Here is a 21,639-nt window from a genome sequence, read left to right as displayed (position 1 = left end):
TAAATTAATTATCAATATATCGTGAATAACAACGAGTTAAATATAATTATAATATTAAAGCATTTAGTTTTGTATCGAAAGTATTCTTAATTCGTAAATACAAATCTTAATATATTATCAGTGTTTTTTGATAATTATTATCGATTGATCATTAAAGTCATTCGATATAATTTCGTAATTTTTTCCGTTTTTTCGATCTTGTAATCGAGAAATTGAAAATATAGTTCTTCTTTGTTGTAGAGAATGATAATCTTTTGGGCATTTTATTTGCTCTTTTGAAGAATATTAATCGATTAATGTTTATCAACGGAAAATTTTTCATCAATTTCAAATCTAACGTTACGATATGTTACGATATGTATGATATGTGATTAATAGCTATAGGGGATATCGAAATATATGAAATTCGATATATTGAACAATATTATTTGAAGTTTCTAAAAAAATTTCGTGATATGTTTTTTGTTATTACATGAAATATTATTTATTATTTATGTAACTAATAATTGTTCTAATTAGTTAGTGGCTCTTATTTCGATAATTCAAAATACTTATTTTAAAAATGATTATTTTTAAATATTTTTAAATAAAAATATCTTGCTATTGAATTAATTAGAAGATCATTTCAATTTAATCAAATATATTCAAATCGCGTATATTATGATTTGCATTTCTGTATATATATATATATATATATATATATATATATATATATATATATATATATATATATAAAAATATATATGCAGATTTCATTTTATTTTTATACTACAATACTAAAAATATAATAAAAATTATATGAAACAGCTTTAACCATCTGTCGTTCTTAGAAACTCGAGGTCATCGTAAACAGATTTTTTCTTTTCAAGGATATAATAATGCTTGAAGCGTAAATACGAACTTTACAAAAACGTATGCCAATACACATACATATCGTATATATGAATGTAAATAGAATAATGTCTCATAGTAACGGACAAAAAAAGAAAACAAACGATTGGTATGAAAATTTTTGAATTTTATAAATAATTCTTAAATAATCATTATAGGATATGAAATTTTCGTTCTAAATCTAATTGAAATTTTTTTTCAATAAATTAAATAAGAGAGAAGCGATTAGAGAAGTTTGGTCAATCTTGAATTCGTAAAAACATCGAAACATACTTTAAATTAATTAAAAACAAATGTGATGCAAAACGATAATATAAATGTCAAAATTGTTTATAATAATTAACATGAAGCTTGACGAGAGAAACATTTTATCATATTATACATAATTGATGAAATGTTTATTATATATAACGTTGAATATATGAATTTCTTGTAATCTTATGTTTCAACACAATTCTCAAGATTTTAATAATTTCCTGATTCTTCATATTCATTTCACTTTTAAGTGTGTTGAAAAAAATTGGAATCGCGTCTTTTTATCGATAAAAATTTTAAATTATTAACAAATCAATAATTAATTTCTTCATCGTTCTCATTTCATCCACGATCGATGAAACACACGATTTACGTGTTTTCGATAACATGTGATGCCTGCGTCTCATTTATCGATCGAATTCCTAACACTTTGAAAATTTATCCCATAACATACAGAGAAACGGGGACAAAGAATATCCAGGAACGGTCATATGGAATAGTTGATAAATGGGAAAATAATGCATATCGCATCGAGCTGCTTCTCTGCAGGAATGTAAATCATTCGCGACTGTTTTCCTCTCTCAGGAACGAAGTTCAGTTCATCGAACGGCAAATAAATTTCAACGTTTGCTCTCCTCGTTTTTCACGAACTGTCTCGACCGCCACTTCGAAATCGATCTTTTATTACGCGTCTGGTGTTCTTCATCAAATCGTGTTTTTCTAATTCCATATAAATAATCGCTCGAGCGGATCGTTTTATTATACACCGGTTAAGAATTCATATTTTCGCGAAATTTATGCACCCAGTCTTCTCTTCTTGGTTAATCATCGTTATTTTAAAAACGAAATATTATTCAACGAGATAGATTAATCAGGATTAAAATTATTGCGATCTTGAAAACTGTTCGACGGAATACATCTAATCATCGAGAACGTCATAAAATGAAATTTATATTTAACTTATTATGTCTGTCTGGAGATAATTTTTATCATATTAGAACGTTAGATAGCGAAACAAGAAAAAATATTTTAATTATCGTAAAAAAAAAAAAAAAGAAAGAAAGAAAGAAACTCATGAAAGATGCATGAATGTTTTTGCGAATTATTTAATCTCTCGAATATCGCTCCGATGTTGATATTGGCAAGCGCAATAGACGTAAGAGTGATTGCACATTGATTGTCAGAAATTCGTAAATAAAATCGGACATGGACGTGGATTGGACGGTGTCTGGCCCGGGGAGCATAAATTAGCGCGACACGTGTTTTGCACCATTGTGCGACCGTCTTTTGGCTATTCTATATCAGAACTAGGCCAAATTAGAAATTCCCTCGTCTCTCTACGTGTAATCCAAAATTCCATTCAAAACATATTCCCCCTTTCAGATCATTATTATATTTCGAAATTTTGGAAATCTAACTTAATTCTTTTATTCGAAAAAATTTCTTTTCCTTTTAATTTAAATACGATGATTAGAGATTTTCGAGATATTTTCGAGAAGGATAGAAATCGCTTCGCCACAATCGGAGTAACTTGATCGAGCTGAAAACTGAAATAATATGGATTTTTTCACAGGAAGAATTATGATTGACTTGTAACGATCGTTTCGCAAAGCACCAGTCGCGAAATTTACACGCGTTCAGAATAGAGCAAGACTCTGCCGGGCTATGTCCTATAAATACTGGTTTATTGCCAACACGTGGCAGTAGAGTAAATGCACAAATTGTGTTTCGTTATGGAAATTTCGATTGATGGCGGAACAGTGGAACGGGCAAATTAAGTTTCATCGACAATTACTCTTTTATTTCGGTTTTGTACTTGCTTCGAACAACTTATATTACTTTACATTCTCGTTTCATTAATCCTTTTCATTATTTTGATTAGACCTTTCCGTTCTTCTTTTCGCGTTTGGTTACGTTCTCTCATTTTGTCATTTTTATCGCGGGAATAGTGGAATGTCAGAAAAAAAATGAGAAGCAAATTGCGGTATGATATGGCCGCGCGATATTTAATTTTCTTATCGGTAACGAGAACAAATTGTTGCTTAAAAATTTGTTAAAAACGGTTGCGCAACTGTCGATAAAATACTTGAAAATACTATTTCATTTTTGTGCATTCGTATCGTGGAACGTCATTAGATTCCGCGATGTTTACCGATCGATTCTCGATTTCCGATCCATTCTCGATTTCCGATCCCGTTCCAATCCCGAGATATCACTGACCAAAAAAGCGTAACTACGCGTACCGACTTTTGTCATAGGAAATTTGATTGTCGGCCAGAAATTCGAATTCGCTTTGGCAACGAACCCGCTCACTATCGACATTGATGTGTATTTTTTTGGGAGTGGGAGGGAGGAACTAATCGATTTTCTGTTTTGACTTGTTGTTCTTCCCTTCTGTGAAAAACAGTCTCTCCCCGTTCGTATGGAGTTTCGAGCGTATTTTAAACGCGATGATTTCACGTGAAAAAACGTGATTTGCAAGCTTTTAGCAAAGTTTGGTTTTCGCGAGGCGAGAGAAAATTTGAAAAAAAAAAGTTTATTCTGATTGAACGAATCGAGTTATACGTAGCGAGTTATAGCGTGGAAATTAGATTAGAAAGTTGGAAAATCAATTTAATTTTTCCTCCAAATGAATAATTAACATCGATGATGATGCTCGTCGAATAAGATATTTTTATCGAGATTTTATCCCGTTGGTGTTTGGTTTTATTATATTCGAAAGTTACTGTCAAATACTGTTAAGCATCAGTGTAAAATAGGATAATGGAAAACCAATTAAGCTAAGTACATCGAAAGTTTTTGCGTGGAAAAAAGTTGCAGGATTAAATCGATCGTTATCAACGTTGGGAAAATTCATGTTCCCAAGTTGTTTTGCGAAGACGCCACGGTTAGACGTGGAAAAGGAAGAAGATCTCGTAAAAAGATTCTCTCCAAATTTTTCCTACATAAATTTGTTCTCTTATATTTCGATTTTCAATTATCATTTTTCATTTAAGTTTGATATCGTGGAACCATTCGTGATTATCGTCTTGCACATTTCATTTTCTTTGCGATGCATGAGTTTCCGTTGCATAATAATACAAATACAATTATCTTTAACTATCTGTCACACGTATAAATATTTTTTTTTTACGACAATTCTTGCACATCTCATCTCGAGTTGCAATATTTTTGTCCTGGATATCATTAATGCAGACATCAGTGTTGTCTGCATATAAATAAAATATTTGCCTTCGGAAGAAAAATTGTATATGTTGTATCGTTTTACAGGATCGGTCGTTTAACGTGGAAAAAATTAAAACCGATGGATAAGATAAGATAAATTATGCAAATTGTCAAAACATTTTTTTCCCAATTAAATTCCATTTCCAAGTATCGACATCTTTACGATCACTATAAATCTACATGATGAAACGAAGAGATGGCCGCGTCGATGCTCCATCTTCGCAACGTCTTATCACAAATCTAAAATTAACTAATGGGGCTAACGAGCTTCGACGAACAATTTATACGCGAACGAAACGGAAGTTTGGCGCGTAAGCTCCTTTCGTCGCGTGTCATTTTCGTAATTACGCGCGACGGGATATGCACGACACAGTGTTGACTTATTCCTCTTCTTCAAACTCATCGTTCGTTTCCGTGTAATTTATGATCCACGATCGTGAAAATTATGAGCCGAGTTTGCGTTCAACTTGCGTTCAAAATTCTCGACGCAATCGAGAGAAAAAGAATGGAGATTTAAATGCACTTCATTTCAACGAGAGAAAATTATGGACTATTAACGAAGTGAATTATAAAATACACAAAAAAATATGACTAAACGTAAAATGTCAGACGTCCGTAATTATTATCCTTTTGAATTTGCGCTCCTTTGAATTTCCAATCCTTTTTTTTTTTCTCTCTCGAAATTTTTCAATTTTCCAAAGAGACCGGTTCGATCATTTAAACCGCCCTTTCGTTAATTAAATTCATTCGTCGCAATAAAATTGTGAAATGTAAAATTGTCTAGCGAAAGTGCAGAATGCATTTTGCGGAAGAATCGATGAAAATTCGATTAAGAAGCTCGTCGTTGGAACGATTAAGAGAATCGGTTTCGCGAAAATTGGTTGGATCGCGTGTGCGCAATTCCATGGAAAATTCCAATTCGAATTCTGTTGCTCGGTCGGATTGCGAGTTCATTTTCGTACAGTTGAATCGACAGGCCGAGTTTTGATCAAATTTAAATAAGGATTATTTAAAGTCGGGCTGCGAGCAAGTTATCGGTGAAATCTCGAGTTTTTCCAATCGATTTCGAGTCGCGTAATTCGCTCGAGCCAAGAGGTTCGTTATATATACCCACTCAAAGAGGGATGGATTTGCGTGCGATATCCCCCCTTTTGTTTCCTTCCGTGTTTTTGATCCGCGATTTGCCGCGTCGCTTATCTAATGCGGCGATAATTACACGGCAGTTTGTTGAAGCGAGCAACGAGAATCGTGTACTCGAAACTTTCTAAACTGCTCGTTAACGAGGAGAATACGGAATGAATTATTCACGTGATCTTTCGCAAAAGAAGGCGAATGACAATCCAGTTTCTTCTCCGAGATCATAAGTCGGTGGATATCGAGAGCAAACTAATTTCGCGTGGCGGAGATTGTAATCGTGCTGTAATCTTCTCGATCTTCCCTTCTTCTTAATTGAAATTGTTCCAAAGCTTCCCTGTAATTTGAAATTCGATCGTCTTCCACGATTTTCACGATGAAGAACGATCAGAGTTGAAACAAATCGTACCGGATCGAGATCGAAGAAATCGATATTTGAGATAATGAGAATATATATTCTTTTATTAGATTCAAAATATGGATGAAGAACGATCAGAGTTGAAACAAATCGTACCGGATCGAGATCGAAGAAATCGATATTTGAGATAATGAGAATATATATTCTTTTATTAGATTCACTTTTCGAAATATGGATGCGATTCACCTTCTTCTCTATACTCGTGAAATCAGTTGGATACAATTTCCTCCTAAAACGAGGATCAAATAACGCGTTAAATTTTAAAGCGCGTCAAGAGAGATATCGAGTCGATGCTTAAACGTGAGAAACGTTCTCGTTTTTTCCCTTTTCTATTTTTCATTTTTACGCCCATTAAAAATAATATCTCGAAAAAATCCATTTTATCCGAGATCTTCTTCCGCGCGATTAATCTTTATCCCGGTATATTCACGAGCGTGTTCTTACTTTTCAAACTCGCAAGACTATAAAATATATCCTTCGTAAAATATATGGAATATTGTTTCGAGGCTAATTCGATACTCGACGCGAGACAGGAAAAATACATTAGCTTATAAAACTGATTCTCGATGATTGGTGTATACGTCGAGATCGCGGCCAACACTGTACAGCGATTATCGATTTTCTAAGTGAACACCTGGACGAGTACTTACACGGGATTTACGCGAGGCAATTACTCGTTAGAATTTAACGAGCAAGACACGCCTCGAGCAAAGAATCGTGAAGGAATCCACCAGATCGCTTGCTTAATTTATTTGAAAAAAAATAAAAAATTTGTCGAAGTTAAAGTAAGAAAGAAGATTATCAGTTTTTTAGTTTCGTAAAATTTGGCATTTGATCACCACTGAATGCACGAGTGAGTGTTCGTGCAAGTCGCCGCTCGAATTGATATAATCTCTCTCTCCCCCATTGCACGAGTGTTCGCTTCCAATCACGAAGGGTCAATCGAGCTTCGTTTGTGGGAATTTTTTTCGAGTTGTATCCCAAAAATAACAGAGTTAAACAACGTTTATTCTGTTCAATTCGAAGTAATGAAATGGAAACGAATAAAGAGCGTTGGGGGAAGTTTTAATTTGTTATCTTTCAATTTCTTTATTAGAAGTTTTAATTAGAAGGTTTAGAGGAGTGCTTCGTTACCCGATCCTTGATTTTCCATTCACCGAATCTAATGCATTGTTGTTCCCAACGAGCAATCTAGCTCAAAATGATCTTAACCATCTTCCCTCGATAACCCTTCGTCACGTCGTCAATCCTCGACGGATGTATCGACAATCAATAAAGGGAATCTCTCCTCGATGCATATTAACTATGAGTTTACCGCGGTTTAGCGTGGAACCGTTTGGCTGGCATCCGTACAAATCGTCGAGTCTAATGTGTCGTTGAATCGCGAACAAATTGAAACCGCAATCAGGGATTACGGTATGAATTAATCGTTTCGGCTGTACAAGATGACGGGCCATATTTCTCTTTCTCTACATTCTCCAACCGTTTTCCATCCAGGAAAGAAAACGAAATTAGTCTCGAATTTTTATCGCGTTTGTTTAACGTTGGATTTGTCGAAAAAGGAAAAGAAAAAAAAAGAGCTAAAAGGAGGATAAAGATGAAACATCGCTTATCACTTGACTTCAAAAGTGAATTTAAAATTGTCCCCGCCTTTGATCTTTCATAGTGGAAATTAAGTCTCATCCATCTGCGTGAAATTAAATCTCGCCGCGAAATAATTAGAAAAGTCAAAGGACTTTTCCAACAATTTTTCACGGATTTCCTATTATTTTTTCCATCGTTCCTTCTCCTAGTACAAAGAGGATGAAAGAAACATTTTTTTCTCCCCTTAAAAGAATCGATAATTCATCGATCGACCCCTTTTTCGAGAAATCTCTTCCCCTCATTCTTTATAGCGAAATAAATTATAATAAAGAAGTTTGGCAGCATCGAAATTTCCGCGACGAAGATGAAACGAATCTCGATTGGCAATCAGATTTTAACGAAGAAGCTCGAGAGAGGGAACGAGGTCACGGTTGTGTGAAACGCGCGATGCATTTCCCACGTTTTTTCATGATTTTTAATGCTTCGTGGAAAGAATCTTGAAAACGCGAACATCATTCCGCCCGGCTTTTTTTTCTTTCTTTTTTTTTCAAACGGAGCGGATAAGAGAACAGAGAACAGAGCTCAGCTCCGTGTTCTCAATGCTCTTCCTCTCTTCTATCCTGCGACACAGAGGATTATACAGGAGTGAAAATTCGCGAAAGTTGGAAGATCGAGTGTCTCGAATCGTTCGAATAATTAATTAAATTTTCTAATAAGCTTTCCCTTCGAAATTCGTCGATAAGAAAAGAGAGGAGAGAAAGGTATTTTTGAGGGTATTTTTGAATTTGTAGCGTGGCAATAAAGGTATAAAAGGCACATTTGGAGATTACTTGCTACGTGGAATTTCAAGGCGAGAGTAATATAGGAGGCAATTTTCGTTCTCTCGGCACCGGTTGGCCACCGCGTTTACACGCTGAAATTACAGCAAAGCTTGTGTGTTTAAGAGACTGCTGATTGTGGCATTCGTGGCTTTTAAACCGAAGCCAGGCCTTCCTGTGTTCAACCAGTTAAACACCCTTTTAGCGATCGAATCGCTTGTTTGTCCACGTTGCTCGCATCGCTGATTCTCAATCTAACCGATCTCCTATTCCCTTGCGTTTCTTTTTAATGTTCCTGCCTCCCAATGAATCATATTCCAGCATTTTCTTCGAAGAATCGTATCACGATTCCATTCACGTTTTCACTTTTAACATTATGGAAAATTTTTTACTTGCCTCGATCAAAAATCGTCACGATTTATCATAGATACCATCGTAGTTAGATCGATTTAGATTTAACCTTTCTCCTCGAAAATTAATCTCGATTCACTCATCCGAGATTCAAGAGATTCGAAATTATACGAATAATAATATGATAAAAGCAAGATTCAATAATACAAATCGAGCGATAATCTTTCTCCAGAAAATGTTAAGACACCGAATTGACGATCTCTTTTATTTATTGCAGGGGGCGAGAGCGTGGCAACGCATCGACGTGGCGGCGTGTAAAAGCAGTGGCGAGGGAAGCATGCGAAGGAAAGAGGGCGGAGGAAGATTTGTGGTCGCGGGGGAAAGGAAGGGCTCGCAAGGAATCGCGAATTTGGAGGAAGGAAGGAGGTCGTGGAAAATTGTGGATGCAGTTGGTCGAAGCGTGTGAGGGGCGGCCACGATGGAAAACGGGGTGGTGAACGGTGGACAAGTGGATCCTGCTTCTCAAGTGTCGTTCTTAAGAAGTTAATCGCAGCCATGTCGAACGAGACAAATGCCACGGACGATTTTCTCGATTACGATATCAACGACTCGTTGAGCCACTTCGATTGGGCGGAATTGGGGCCTGTCCTCGTCGTCTACTCCCTCACGTTCTTCCTCGGATTAATCGGTGAGCGAAAATACTTTGCCTCGTTTCTTCATCATATTTCTTCCTCCTCTTCCTCTTCTTCTTAATTTTCGCCCGGTCACTTTTGCCCTCTGTAAATAAATGGCCGACGAAAAGTGAGATCAAAAGTGACCTGGATCGGATGGTTTTCGATCAACGAGTGGATAAATTGGGTGGGAATCGATTCTTTTTTTTTGCGGAGAGGAGAATTTAAAAATTTTATCGAGGAAAGAAAAGAGAGAGAGTTTTGTAAAATATATTAGAGAGAAAAGAATCGCGATATTTTTATATCCATTTTTATTGTAATTTTCTTGTTTGTTTTCGTATATATATATATATATTACGAGGGAGAAGAAAACGTTGATAGGAAATTGAATTTGAAAATCTGAATTTTTATTACAAGTCTCTTTTATTTCGTTCATTTGGAAAAGTGTAACGTTAAATGGAAAAAAAGAAAAAAGAAGAAAAAAAAGCAGAAATTGGAGAGAAGCGATTGAGAGGAGAATATAATCAAGGATTGATGAAAAACAGTACACCATCGGCGAGTCGACGATCAATTGATTAAACTCCAATTTCAATTTTCATTTCAACGCTACGAATAAAATGTATTTTGAATTTATCGAGTCGGATGGTTTAGAACCATGAACAAACGTTATCTCGGTCTAAAGAATTGTTCAAACACTTGCCACTTAGTTGTAGTTTTTTTCTTATTATCGGACGAGTTCGGTGAATAATTAGAAAGAAAATTTTCGTTTTTATTTTCAACGCATTTTTGATTAATTTTATCAATACATTTTTCTGCATTATAAAATTTGTTCATATGATAATCAGAAATGGACGAATATTTTTATAATTCCATCGAAAGAATATATTCTGCTTATCAATTGGGTTAATTAAAAGTTTCCAGATATCTGATTTCCATATTTATCGTCTATTGGAAATTTCCTGGAAAAGGAATAAAGGTGAAACATAGGTGGATTTTAGAAAAAGATTCTCCATAAAAACAATACGAAAATTTATCTTTTAGAGAATTATTTCTTTCTTATTCGTAATTTTTGTATAAAACCATTCGTCAATAAAAAGAGATATCTAATATTATGAAAATTCAACTATGAAGTAAATAAATCACATACGAATTATTGTGTATATAATTAAAAGAAATTTCCATCACAAATAATTATTTCTGAGCTCACAATGAATCACATTGATTCGACTGAAATATCTTTCGATATCTCGTAACATCTCGACGGTTTTATCGTCCCATTATCTCGTCCCTAATATAAACAACATTAACTGGAAATTTTCTAAAAATTGATTCGTCGTATAAACTTTGTATTTCGCGTAGTGTAACACTGTGTTTTTAAGTTGGACGATGATTCCACTCGACATGATGTTTCGATCGTTTCGCGATTGTATTCCCTCGAAAGTTAATACTCGGCCTTAATTAGGGGGGCGTTGATAATTATCAAGTTTTGATGAGAAACGAATGTGCAGAAACAGTGCAGTAACAGTTTTATTTCAGGAAACGTCGTCATCATTGGTTCAACGCTGTGCCCCAGACTGAGACCTTTACCAGCGACACCGACCAACGTCTTTCTAGGCGGTTTGGCAACCGCCGATCTTTTGCTTATACTCTTTTGCATTCCCGTGAAGGTGAGTCCTCTATAAAATATAATATTTTACTACTGAACATTTTTACGACGGACCCATTTTATGAACGATTAATTTTGTTTCATCGGGAAAATTTTAGTCGAGCGAGAAAATATTGGAAAATTTTGCAAATAATTTATTTAACAATTATTTACCAATTATTGGACGACGAAGAAAGTAAATAATAAATAATAGAAATATAATCTTTCGTAATTTTATCGTTTAATAAATACGTTTGTTTCTCACAAACATATATTTGCAAAGATTCATCTATTATTTAATTAATATTCTCAGCGCGATGAGAAAATATGATTTTCTCGTCGAATATCATATTTAATTTATCTCTCGATATTTGATCCATCGAAATTATATTTGCAATTCCTTTTATTAATTTATTATTCATATTTATATAGATTAATTTATCCTATCATTATTGACTATTTGTCACGCATATTTTATCTCCGGAACATTCATCTTATTCCGACGCTGTCAATTGTTCATGAATTATTCTCGATCGATTATTTCGATCATTAGTTCGATCCGCTTATCTGAAGCAAAATAAGCGTGGAAAATTTATTTATTTTTCAATCATTCAACCCTTTAGCTTTTTTCATTTCCAATTCGACGAATAACTCGTTTACAAATATTATTTTTCACGGTTGTTTGGGTGAAAGAGAATTATCGATTATTCCTTTATTCAAGACATTATTTGCCAATCGTTTTTTGCATATAATTATAAACGTCGAAACTGATCTTTTTTTAAAAGTTGGAAAGGAAGCAACAGATGGTAAAATTTTTGTGTCGTAAAATGCAGGGAGAAGGATATCGAGACACGTTGTCTGGTGGAGAGATAGAGCACGAAGTCAGTGTCAGGAAGGCGCCGCGATCTTCTGACCGGAATCAAAATAAAATCGGATTGTGCCAAGTTCTAAAATTACGTATCCGAGAAACGGGGCGAGAGTACACGTACGAAAAGTGATTCAGCTCTTCTTTTATATCTCGGCACAATTGTATTTCGTTTTATGCGATTTTTTTCTTTCTTTCTTTTTCTTTTTCTTTTTTTTTTTTATTTATTTCACGGACGGGTCCAATCGAGCCCGGCCAGCTTACGTTTAGGATTTACCGGGCTTTATCTTGACCAGCTGATGACACATGGAAGCTTTTCCCTTCGTGTTTTCCTTCTTTTTCTAAAGAAACAAACGGAATCGTAATTCGCTAAGAAGCGTGGATTAACGTTCTGGCAATCTCTTTTTAAAAAACATTACTTCTTCTACAGCAAGTTTGTTGTTTATTAAAAAACAAAGAAAATACCACGATAAAATAATTATAATTATAACTGTATGTTAAAATGTTGTACGAAGTTTTTAGATTTTCTTTATAAACGTAGAACGCGAATTGTTGAAAAGTAAAACGATTGCAATTCTCTCGTCCATTTGCAGAGAGATAAACTTCTATTAACTCTTCTGATTCGTAGCCTCAAGTTTTTCGATGTTTTTGATCGAGATCTTTAATTAATAAAATCCAGGAATGTCAAGATAAAATAAATTTAATTAGAATGATCGTTCGAGGAACTTTCTCCTTTTAAATTTTACCAGCGTTAGAAGACAAGATTCTATTTTATCTCGAAAGTAATTTTCCAAAGAAACATTTTTTCCAAGATTTAAATCCCCATTTTCGGCTCTCGCCCCGTTTTCTCACGCAGTTAATAATTTTCATTCCCGAGATAAAAAAGATTCCTTTATGTACAATCGACTCGAGGAGAGAGAAGGGTTGCCATGGAGAGGGTTGACTTGGAGGGCGACTAAGAAAGAAAAATAGCCGTGAATTTGAAGATCTTATTGGTTTATAGTGGCAATGGTGGAGTTAATCGGGGTTATTAATGTTTCGTTATTATTTTAATTTTTTTCAATGATTTCTCTTCGTTTTTCTTAACGTCATTCGAAATAATTTATTCTATTATTAATGATTTATTCTATTGTCGTATCGATTCGAACCTTTTAACATTAATGATATTATCTTTTCTTTTTCGTCTTCTTCTTTTATTTTCCAGACAGAGATAATGAAAATTTTTGTTTTGATCGAAAATAAATTACAGATATTTATATAATTAATTTTGGAAACAAATGGGATATAAATTTTATTTTTATTTTTTTATGAAATTTTCGAGATAAAGAAAATACACACGAATTTTAATGGATAATTCAATTGGGGGAAATGTTGGGGTAAAAAAATATCGATCTTCGATGCTAAATTTTCCGAATAATTGGAAAAGTCTGCTGCTGCGATATTATTTTATTTCAACGTATTAAAACTGTACACATCGAATTGGAAATATTTTCGTGTACATTTCCATAAAATAGGAACGTTAATAGTGTATCGAGATTGCTTGTAAATAACATCGATGCTTTTCCCGACAATCATTATTCCTAATTGGGTTTCATATCAATTTATCGAATTTACCGATTAAAATTGAAATTTGACGAAGTTAAAAATATTTGATTTATTTTCAATTGGTTATTTGTTTACTCGACGTGTAACGTTTGAATGTATAACCAGGAGCGTAAGAGATATATTATTTGTTTAAAAATTTTCCGTGTATTGTAACCTCTTCGCTCGATTTCTTTACGTTTGAAATGAAAGAAATGTTCATTCATTTGCATAAGTATTCCTGATTTCTGTGAAATATTTATAGAGGAACGCGAATCCTTTGCGACGTACAAACCTTTTGATTCCTTTAATCGTTGTTTGTCGTTTGAAGTGGAGTGCGTTACTACTTGGAGAAAATCTCGTTCAGAAAATACATACGTTAGAAAATGCAAAGTAAACTTTCTTAAAGGAGGAGATTTCACGGATTTTTCTTTAAAACGTAATTTATTCCACATTTATACTGTTAAGAAGATTTTTGGCGTCATTTTTTTCAACATATGCGTGCGTCTCGTTAAATTAAATATTCATATACATACATCACGACATAAATACTCGGATATTTTACAGCAATTATTCCCTTCTTATTTATCATATGCAATTTTCTGATGGTCGAAGAATCTATCGTTTCCTCGAATATTTAATTCCACGATCAAACTTTCGGCTCTTTCGCCAAATTACCATATCCTCGTTAAAATTCTTTTACAGTCGCAAAGTTCCATCTTAATAAACTTAATTATCGTGCAAAAAAAAGAAAAAAAAAGGACCAACATAAAATGGTACTTAGCCAAAAGACCTTTTTCGTCCGAATGAAGATTTTTGCGGGGATAATTAACGAGTAGGGGGAGGGGGAAAACTCGATAAGTCGACAAAAAAATTTGTCCGAACAACGATTATAAAGTTAAATTTGATTGCATCGCGAGATTTTCTGTCGAGTTTTTCACTTTTTTTTTAACTTTGAAATATTAAACTACTCCCTCCTTTGCTAGATGACATAAAAAAAAAGGAAAAAGAAAAAAAAGAGTGGACTAATAAAATTTTCCTCTCATAAAATTTTCATTTTGATGAACTCTTCGCAAATGAGATTTTTTCCACAAGCAAATTAAGGGAGGGAAAAAGAAAAAAAAGAAAGAAAAAGTCGCCTTGTGTTCCTCATTAATTCATCCTTCGATGATGAGTCGCTTGGTTCACTCGATCTACAGGTTCGTTCGATCATTATTATTCTATCTTAGGGCCGAGTAGCTCGACTTGATATTTTATATTAATCTCGTGTTACGCGGTGGTAGAAGGGAAAAAAAGGAGGGAAAAAGCAACGACCCGTTATCCGACAGATTTATTCGTTCTTGGCGCGAAAGGGCTTTTCTTTCTGCCCGGATCCCGTTTCTGCCCTCGCAGAAAAGTCTTAATGTCTTGGATGTTGCCTAAGAAATTCGAAAGATAAAACGGCGATGTACGTAAAAAAAGGGGAGAAAAATGGCGATTTCAAAAGATTTCTTTTCAAAGGTTTTCCCTTCGAAAAGGTTCCAAGAGTTTCAATGCGAATCGATATACGTATCTATCATTGAAAATATTTCGCGTATTTCATTTCGCTATTCAGAATTTCGGTTGAAATATTCAGATTTATAATCTGAATATGCTTGGATTTGGTCCAATAAAAATTTCGAATATTTTACCATTCCGATGTTCTTCTTTCTTCGATTGCAACTTGAAATTTCACCTTTCTTGATAAAATTAAAGTTTATTGCTAATATTTTAAGGTAAATTAGCTTGAATTATGGGATTCGGAACGATAAGAAGATTTATTTCCAATCAATTTTCCATCCTGTCAAAACTTTCGATCCGAATCGACGTATATTTAACAATGAAAATGTCGCAATAATGGAACAAATATCCACTATAAAGTGCTTATTAATCATATTTGAAATTCACCTAATAGAAATATTTCATCATTTTTATTTTTCCTTAATAACTTGGAGTTAGAGCAAGTTAGAATTTCAGGAAATCCCTCGACTGTGAAGTTACAAGTGTTTTATGTTAAATTAGGTCGAATCGCAGAGATTCGAAACCGAGGATTCATTTCCAATCGATTTATTTCCACGCTGTCAAGAGTTTCGATACGAATCGACGTGTATATTTATCACAGTAACTGTTTCATAATGTAAATTGTTTCATAATGGAAGAAATATGGAAATTTATATACGTTTGAGCACGAGTATATCGAATTTCACTTCTTTTGGATAGAAAATATTATTTTCACCATTCTTATCTTCCTCGATTTCGAATGCCAAGTCGAAACTTCATCTCCCTCGAAGCTTACGTTACGCGAGTGTTTAGGCGCGAGTCATAGCCGGCCGGGTTCATTCGAAACGTAAATTTAGTCTATCCATGGAACTGGCTGTAACCCCGTTTCGAGCGCCAATTTTCATGGATTATTATTACGCATCCAGATCGTGGTTTCTGCTAGTGTGTTCTAGAAAATTGGCTGCAATCTTTCTCAATAGAAACGGATTGCTTAAACAATATCCTTTCAGCCGTGATAACCCCTAACAAAGAATTCTATTCGGATAAATTGAATTAACCGGCAACAAAATTACAAACGCCTCGGGTTGAAGGGTGGACGATATTACTCAAATCGATGCCATTACGTTTAATCAAAGAAGGGCAACGAATGCAAACGAATGCAATTGCAATTTGCACACGCGAATTATTGAACGCGTAGGATATTACTTAAGGAGAGCGATCCTCTGCTCCGGGATTAATGGAAAATTGCATCTCGAATTCCTTCAGATTCCTTCTTCTTCTTCTTCTTCCTCTTCGAAAATTGTCCCGCGTAGGTGATGTCACGCGTGAACGCGCCGTCTAATTGAATAATGCTTCTGAAGAAGAAGTCGGCCACGCTCTCTGCCACCACCCACTCGAAAATTATATCGAATAATATGCCATGCATGCGCCGGACATCGAAACGTATTCCCTCGAAACGAAATTTTCTTTCGTCCGATTTTTCCGATTTATTTATATTTGTGCATCTGGCGACGAAGATTATAATTTTAAGAAAGTATTTTTTTTTTTTTTTGAGATTTCTTCTTTTTTTTTACCATCCAATGAAATTTATTACGTTATTCGTTTGATGTGACGTTCATTTTTCATGTGGATCGTTATCGTGAAAAGTTATTCGAAGATCTAGCGAAGACTGGCAAAGCTTTCGGCACCTTATGATATTCATTGATATTCATTTTTACGGTAAAAGCTTTATCGACGTTTCGTCTAGTTTAACGGCGACCTGACTTTACTAGGAGCAACAGGTATCTGTGCTCCTAGTGATGTCAGCCAATTTGTTAGCACACCGTAATCCGTTAATTCATCGCGAAATTATATGCTTGTTTCGTTTACGCGTCCATATAATTTTTACAATCTTTTTTTGATAAACTGAAACTAATTTTATCGTATTATCACTTTGTTAGATATATTTATATATTTCTTAAATATTAATATGGGGTAAGAATTTTAAGAAATTAAATACAATAAGAAGACATACTTGTTTATAATCAATGTGACAAATATCTCACGTACTTAAGAAATAGTCTCATTCTGTTGATCGAATGAATGGCTGATCGTACACCGATCTTTACTACTCGCACGCCTCGTTTCTTAAACGATGGAATCGGTTCTCCTAATTTTGCAACTTAATTTTATCCTTCGCGTAGATCTTTCTCCGATTATTCTTTCTCTCCGATTCTCGGTTAAAGTGCAACCGCATCGGTATTGTATTCACGTTCCACAAACTTGAAACGTTTCCCTTTTCTTATTTACACCGCGAGATTTAAAAGTTCCCGTTCCCTCAAGTTGGTAGGAAGAAGTTGGTACGTTGCATTAAAGAAATATTTCCTTCCAACTATGGACAATGGGAATAAAAGTTTCTTGAAAATGCGAAACGATTGTAGAAATAATTCCATCCATCGATTCGAGCTGCATTTTCTTTTTCTCTCATCAGATCTCATCGAATTCTCGAGAAAACGATCGAGCAGAAAATCTTCCATTTCGAACAATTTTTGGGGGAGTTTTCAAGTTCACGCGGATGTGAAAACTTGTTTTCTTCTCCTTGAGGATCGAGTCGATCGAGTAAATTAAACGATTTCAGAGGCACCTTTTGCCGAAATCGTTTCCCTTGATCGAATTAAAAATCTAAAAAAGTCGCGTAAACAAAGTTTTCGGTCCGCCCTGTTGGCAGTCGTTGTTGGCATCGTGACAAGCTTTCTCGGAGAAACGTGTCTCTGACGGAAACTTTTTGTTCCCGCGATGAAGTTACCTCGTTACGTATTGTCGAAAATAAAATCGTTATTTTTGCGGCTATCGGCTATCGTCATCTTGTTGATACAAGCAACGAAAATGTTTCGACGTAAATATATTTTTTTAACTTAAAAAAAAAAAGAAAAAAATAGCAATGGAAGATAGGTTAGTACGTAAAAAAAAAAAAGAAAAAGTAGGAACTATTTATTTTTTTATCGATAAATCTGTCAAGCAAAAGTTATTTCTTTTAAATTTTTCTCTCGGACGTTGTGAAAAATAAAGTAAAGATCGAGACGAGGAAATCTTCTTGTTTTGAAATCGAATATGTTTTTTCCTTTCTTTTTTTTTTCCCCTCCCTCTGCCTTGAAATTTTTTATCGCTATCGAAGAGGAAATGGTAAAGCGAGCCAGTCGGAGGTTAGGGAAAAGGAGCGGTGTTAAAGGTGGAAATGAAGGGCAATCGCTGTATTGACACTGGATAAAAAGGCAATAAACTCGATCGATAGTGGCGGAAGTAGCGAATGTAGTTGGAAATTCTATCGTTTATTTGACGTTCTTAACGAGTCGTAGACACACACACGTATGCACACGTATGTATATTCAGTAACCTACATTCCTTTATCGGACACGAACATCGTTTATTTTCGACTTGGGACAACTTGCCTTCGACGTTTGACCTCCTCGTTCGTCGTAAATTCAAAGCTGTTTTTATTTTGGAAATGATTCTTCTGATTCTGGAAAAAAGGAAACGTGTGACATTTGATGCTATTATATCAGCAGTTTCCAGAGTAGAATCATCCGATGATATAACCCTCTTCAACCCTCTTTTCTCCGATCTCGGATCCTTTCCGAGGAATTTACGAGAAGAGATGCAAAGATTTAAGTTTAAAATAAGGAGAAACAAGAGGTGGATACAATAAAGATTCATCCGAAAATCGTTAAATCATTGTTCCACAAATGAAATTGTTAATCAGTACGCGATATTATTAAATGCGCAATAATTAATACTCGATGAAAAACTGAAAATGAAATCTTGAACGAAACGTTGCATTTACGAATTATTTCCAGAGGAATTATTTTAACGCGCATCAGTGAACGAAGAAACAGCTTTGCGATAATTAATCAAACATTTATTCAAAATAAATAATAAATAATACATTTCATATTATTATAATTGATTTGCCAATTTTCTTCTTCTTTCTTTTTTTTAATTGAAACTCATCATCTTTGTTCATTTTATATAATGAATATTATGGATTCAAAAATTTTCTTGCACGAAGAAAATGGTGGCTCGATAGAGACATCTGGGTGAACATTTTCGTGCGAATTTTTCGAGTGTAAATGCCTGTCTTTCGAGCCTCGCGTCGGAATAAATGGCCACACGCTTCTTCAAAGAGGCATTCTCATTTCCTTCCTGCCTCTCCATTCCCGTTTTCTAACCACTTTCCACCCACCGCCGTTGCTCGTCACCCGAAAACACGCGGCAACTTTTAACCAATGAATCGTTCCTAGGGAAATCGATGAGCGAACCGCCTCTGTCTGAGCTTGCCACTTGCATGGATTCATTATTTGCAAGCGGAGGTAGAATACGGATGTTCGCCCTACTTTCTGCTCGATCATTATACCGATTTCACGATGAGAATCACCCCGTGGTTTGTCCTCTTTACTCTCGTCCAACTCGCCACTTTTCGCCACGAGTTTTCCACCTATTATTAAATTCCTCGTTTATAAAAAGTTTCTCGCGTTCGTTTTCCAATTATCCCCCCGAAAAATATTCTCTCTCTCGTTCGATAGAAATTAAATCTCCCATTTTATACTCGTCGTTTAATCCAAACTTATATATATTTTTTAATCGAACGTTTAAGCTTTGTTTTTTCCGTCCGAGAAGAAGGAAAATTGTTCCTTCGTAATTATCGGATTTTCCTTCGAATCATAATTCTCCTTATTCTTAACGATCAAATGCAACGCAGGAACTTGGCAACAAGACTTTATTCTTCTCAAAATGGATTTTTCTTTTACCGACGAACGCGATAAATGCGTTGGGACATAATAAATAGAGAGAAAAAAATATAAATTTAATTTCGATCGTAACGACGGTCCTCTCTTCAACTTATATTTCCTTGGAAATAAATGATTTAACAGGTGGTGAGATATCGTTGTACGATTCGTTGAAACGCGTGGGATATCGAGATGCCTCACTTATCGTAAAATCTTATGAATTGAAAATTAACCGTGGGAGGGTAGAACGAACCTCACACAGGCTTCTTGCCTGTCATGCGAGAGAATACGTTCCGCCTGACCCGCCATCGAGTTGTACCACTACTGCGCGTCGTCCATAGCCGACAGAAATTTCTCTTCTCCCTCTCGTTCTCGACCAGTCGCTTCCACGATTTATTAAACAGGGATCTTATCGTGTATATATATATATATAATTTCACGTGGCGTTTCTTCTACGCGGTTGCAAAATTGCGTATCGACGCAATGGAATTTTACGAGCGGCCTATATCGTTTAATATCGCCAATTATATAATACGCCGGTCATTAGAAATGATATAATGCGGTCGTAAAATTTGTCACACGATAAAATTTACATGTTTCGAGCGTGTTGTTGGAAACATGATTTCTGAAACACGGGGGAAAGATAAGGGAGCCGAGCTTTTTTATTATCGCGCAAATGGTAGAAATTTTCATTTTCAACGATCTTTACAGTCATGTCGATATCAAATCTATCTCACTATGTCGTTTCAATATTATATATTCATCTCTTTGCAATTCTGCGATTGAAATTATTCTTCGAGAAGAATCATGAAATATATATTTCAGTGAGTTTAAAGCTTGGAAGAACGTTGAACAATTTTTGCACAAAATCGTTTGTCAATTTCTTATTCGAATTAAACGAGGAATTGATTAATTAATTAACGATACGTGTAACGTTACGTGTGTCCAATATTCGAGCTAATACTCACACGTACGTCGTATTCCAATTCATTTAAGCCACGTGTGCGCTCGAGCTTACGACTTAATACCTCGGTTATGACATTTCATGCGAACGTGTTAACACGTCCATCCTGTTTACGCAGGCGACGCGTAATATTCTTCTTCTCTCGGTAGAATAATCCCTTGGATGCAAAAACTGGATCGAAACCGCAATCGATAAACGATTTCTAAGAAAAATTCCATACACATCGACACGAAGATTCGAATTTCGTTTACATCTCTATATATCTTATATAAATGTATGAAATGGAAATTCATAAATAGAAATATTCCGTATAAATTCGAATCAAACTAGGATTATAAATCGACGCATAGAAGAGTATTTATTTAATATTCAGTAGAGGCGGGATGAACGTGATTTGCAATTGATATTACATCGAATATGAACAGATATGTTACTTGATTAAACAAATTCTTTTTTTTTTGCAACAAATTAAGAGTTCGCCTTTAAGGCGAACGAGTTTGCAAAGAGTTTGTCGCGAAATCCCGAAACGTCGTTTCAACAATATCGCGCTAACAAACTCGAGCACGCGTGTCAAGAATGTATTATTTCGGCTTCATCTCGGATCAATTGTCCTGTAACTCGATGCATCTCACGCGTGTCTTTTGTGTGCATATATTGTAATACGTTAAGGTAACAATGAAAGGAAATTTTCTTCGAGGAAAGAATTCCAAAGCAGGCCATTTTGGGGTAGAAAAATTGCGTCAAAGAGGAATGGAGAGATTGTATTTTGCTCTTTTTCCAAATTAAAATTAAGGAAAGATTCACTCTTAAGAGAGAAATATTTTATACCTCGTTATCGATATTTTCTACGCCGTTTCGTGATTTGGTTGATCTTTTACCCGATGATTCAAAAATATCCTTTCACGTGATATTCTTTCGAACAACGTTACGAAGAAAGCTGGCAATTTCACTCCCAA

General features: G+C 34.9%; 1 protein-coding gene across 10 annotated transcripts in view; it reads left to right on the top strand.

The window, feature by feature from the left end:
- Window positions 1-21,639, top strand: part of LOC100577030 (QRFP-like peptide receptor) — a 48,787-nt gene that overhangs the window by 221 nt on the left and 26,927 nt on the right. For all 10 annotated transcript variants that reach the window (XR_003306071.1, XR_003306072.1, XR_003306070.1 and 7 more), the window contains exons 2-3: window positions 8,954-9,364; window positions 10,884-11,014. Coding sequence is in view for 6 of the 10 variants with exons in the window: in XM_026445147.1 (XP_026300932.1) it covers window positions 9,232-9,364; window positions 10,884-11,014 (264 nt within the window). In the remaining 4 variants the exon portion in view is untranslated. The remainder of the gene's footprint in view (window positions 1-8,953; window positions 9,365-10,883; window positions 11,015-21,639) is intronic.

The sequence above is a fragment of the Apis mellifera genome, linkage group LG14 (genome assembly GCF_003254395.2).
Source record: "Apis mellifera strain DH4 linkage group LG14, Amel_HAv3.1, whole genome shotgun sequence".
Lineage (NCBI taxonomy): Eukaryota > Metazoa > Arthropoda > Insecta > Hymenoptera > Apidae > Apis > Apis mellifera.
Note: the sequence above shows the minus strand (reverse complement) of the source record. Positions and strands in the feature narration are given on the sequence as shown.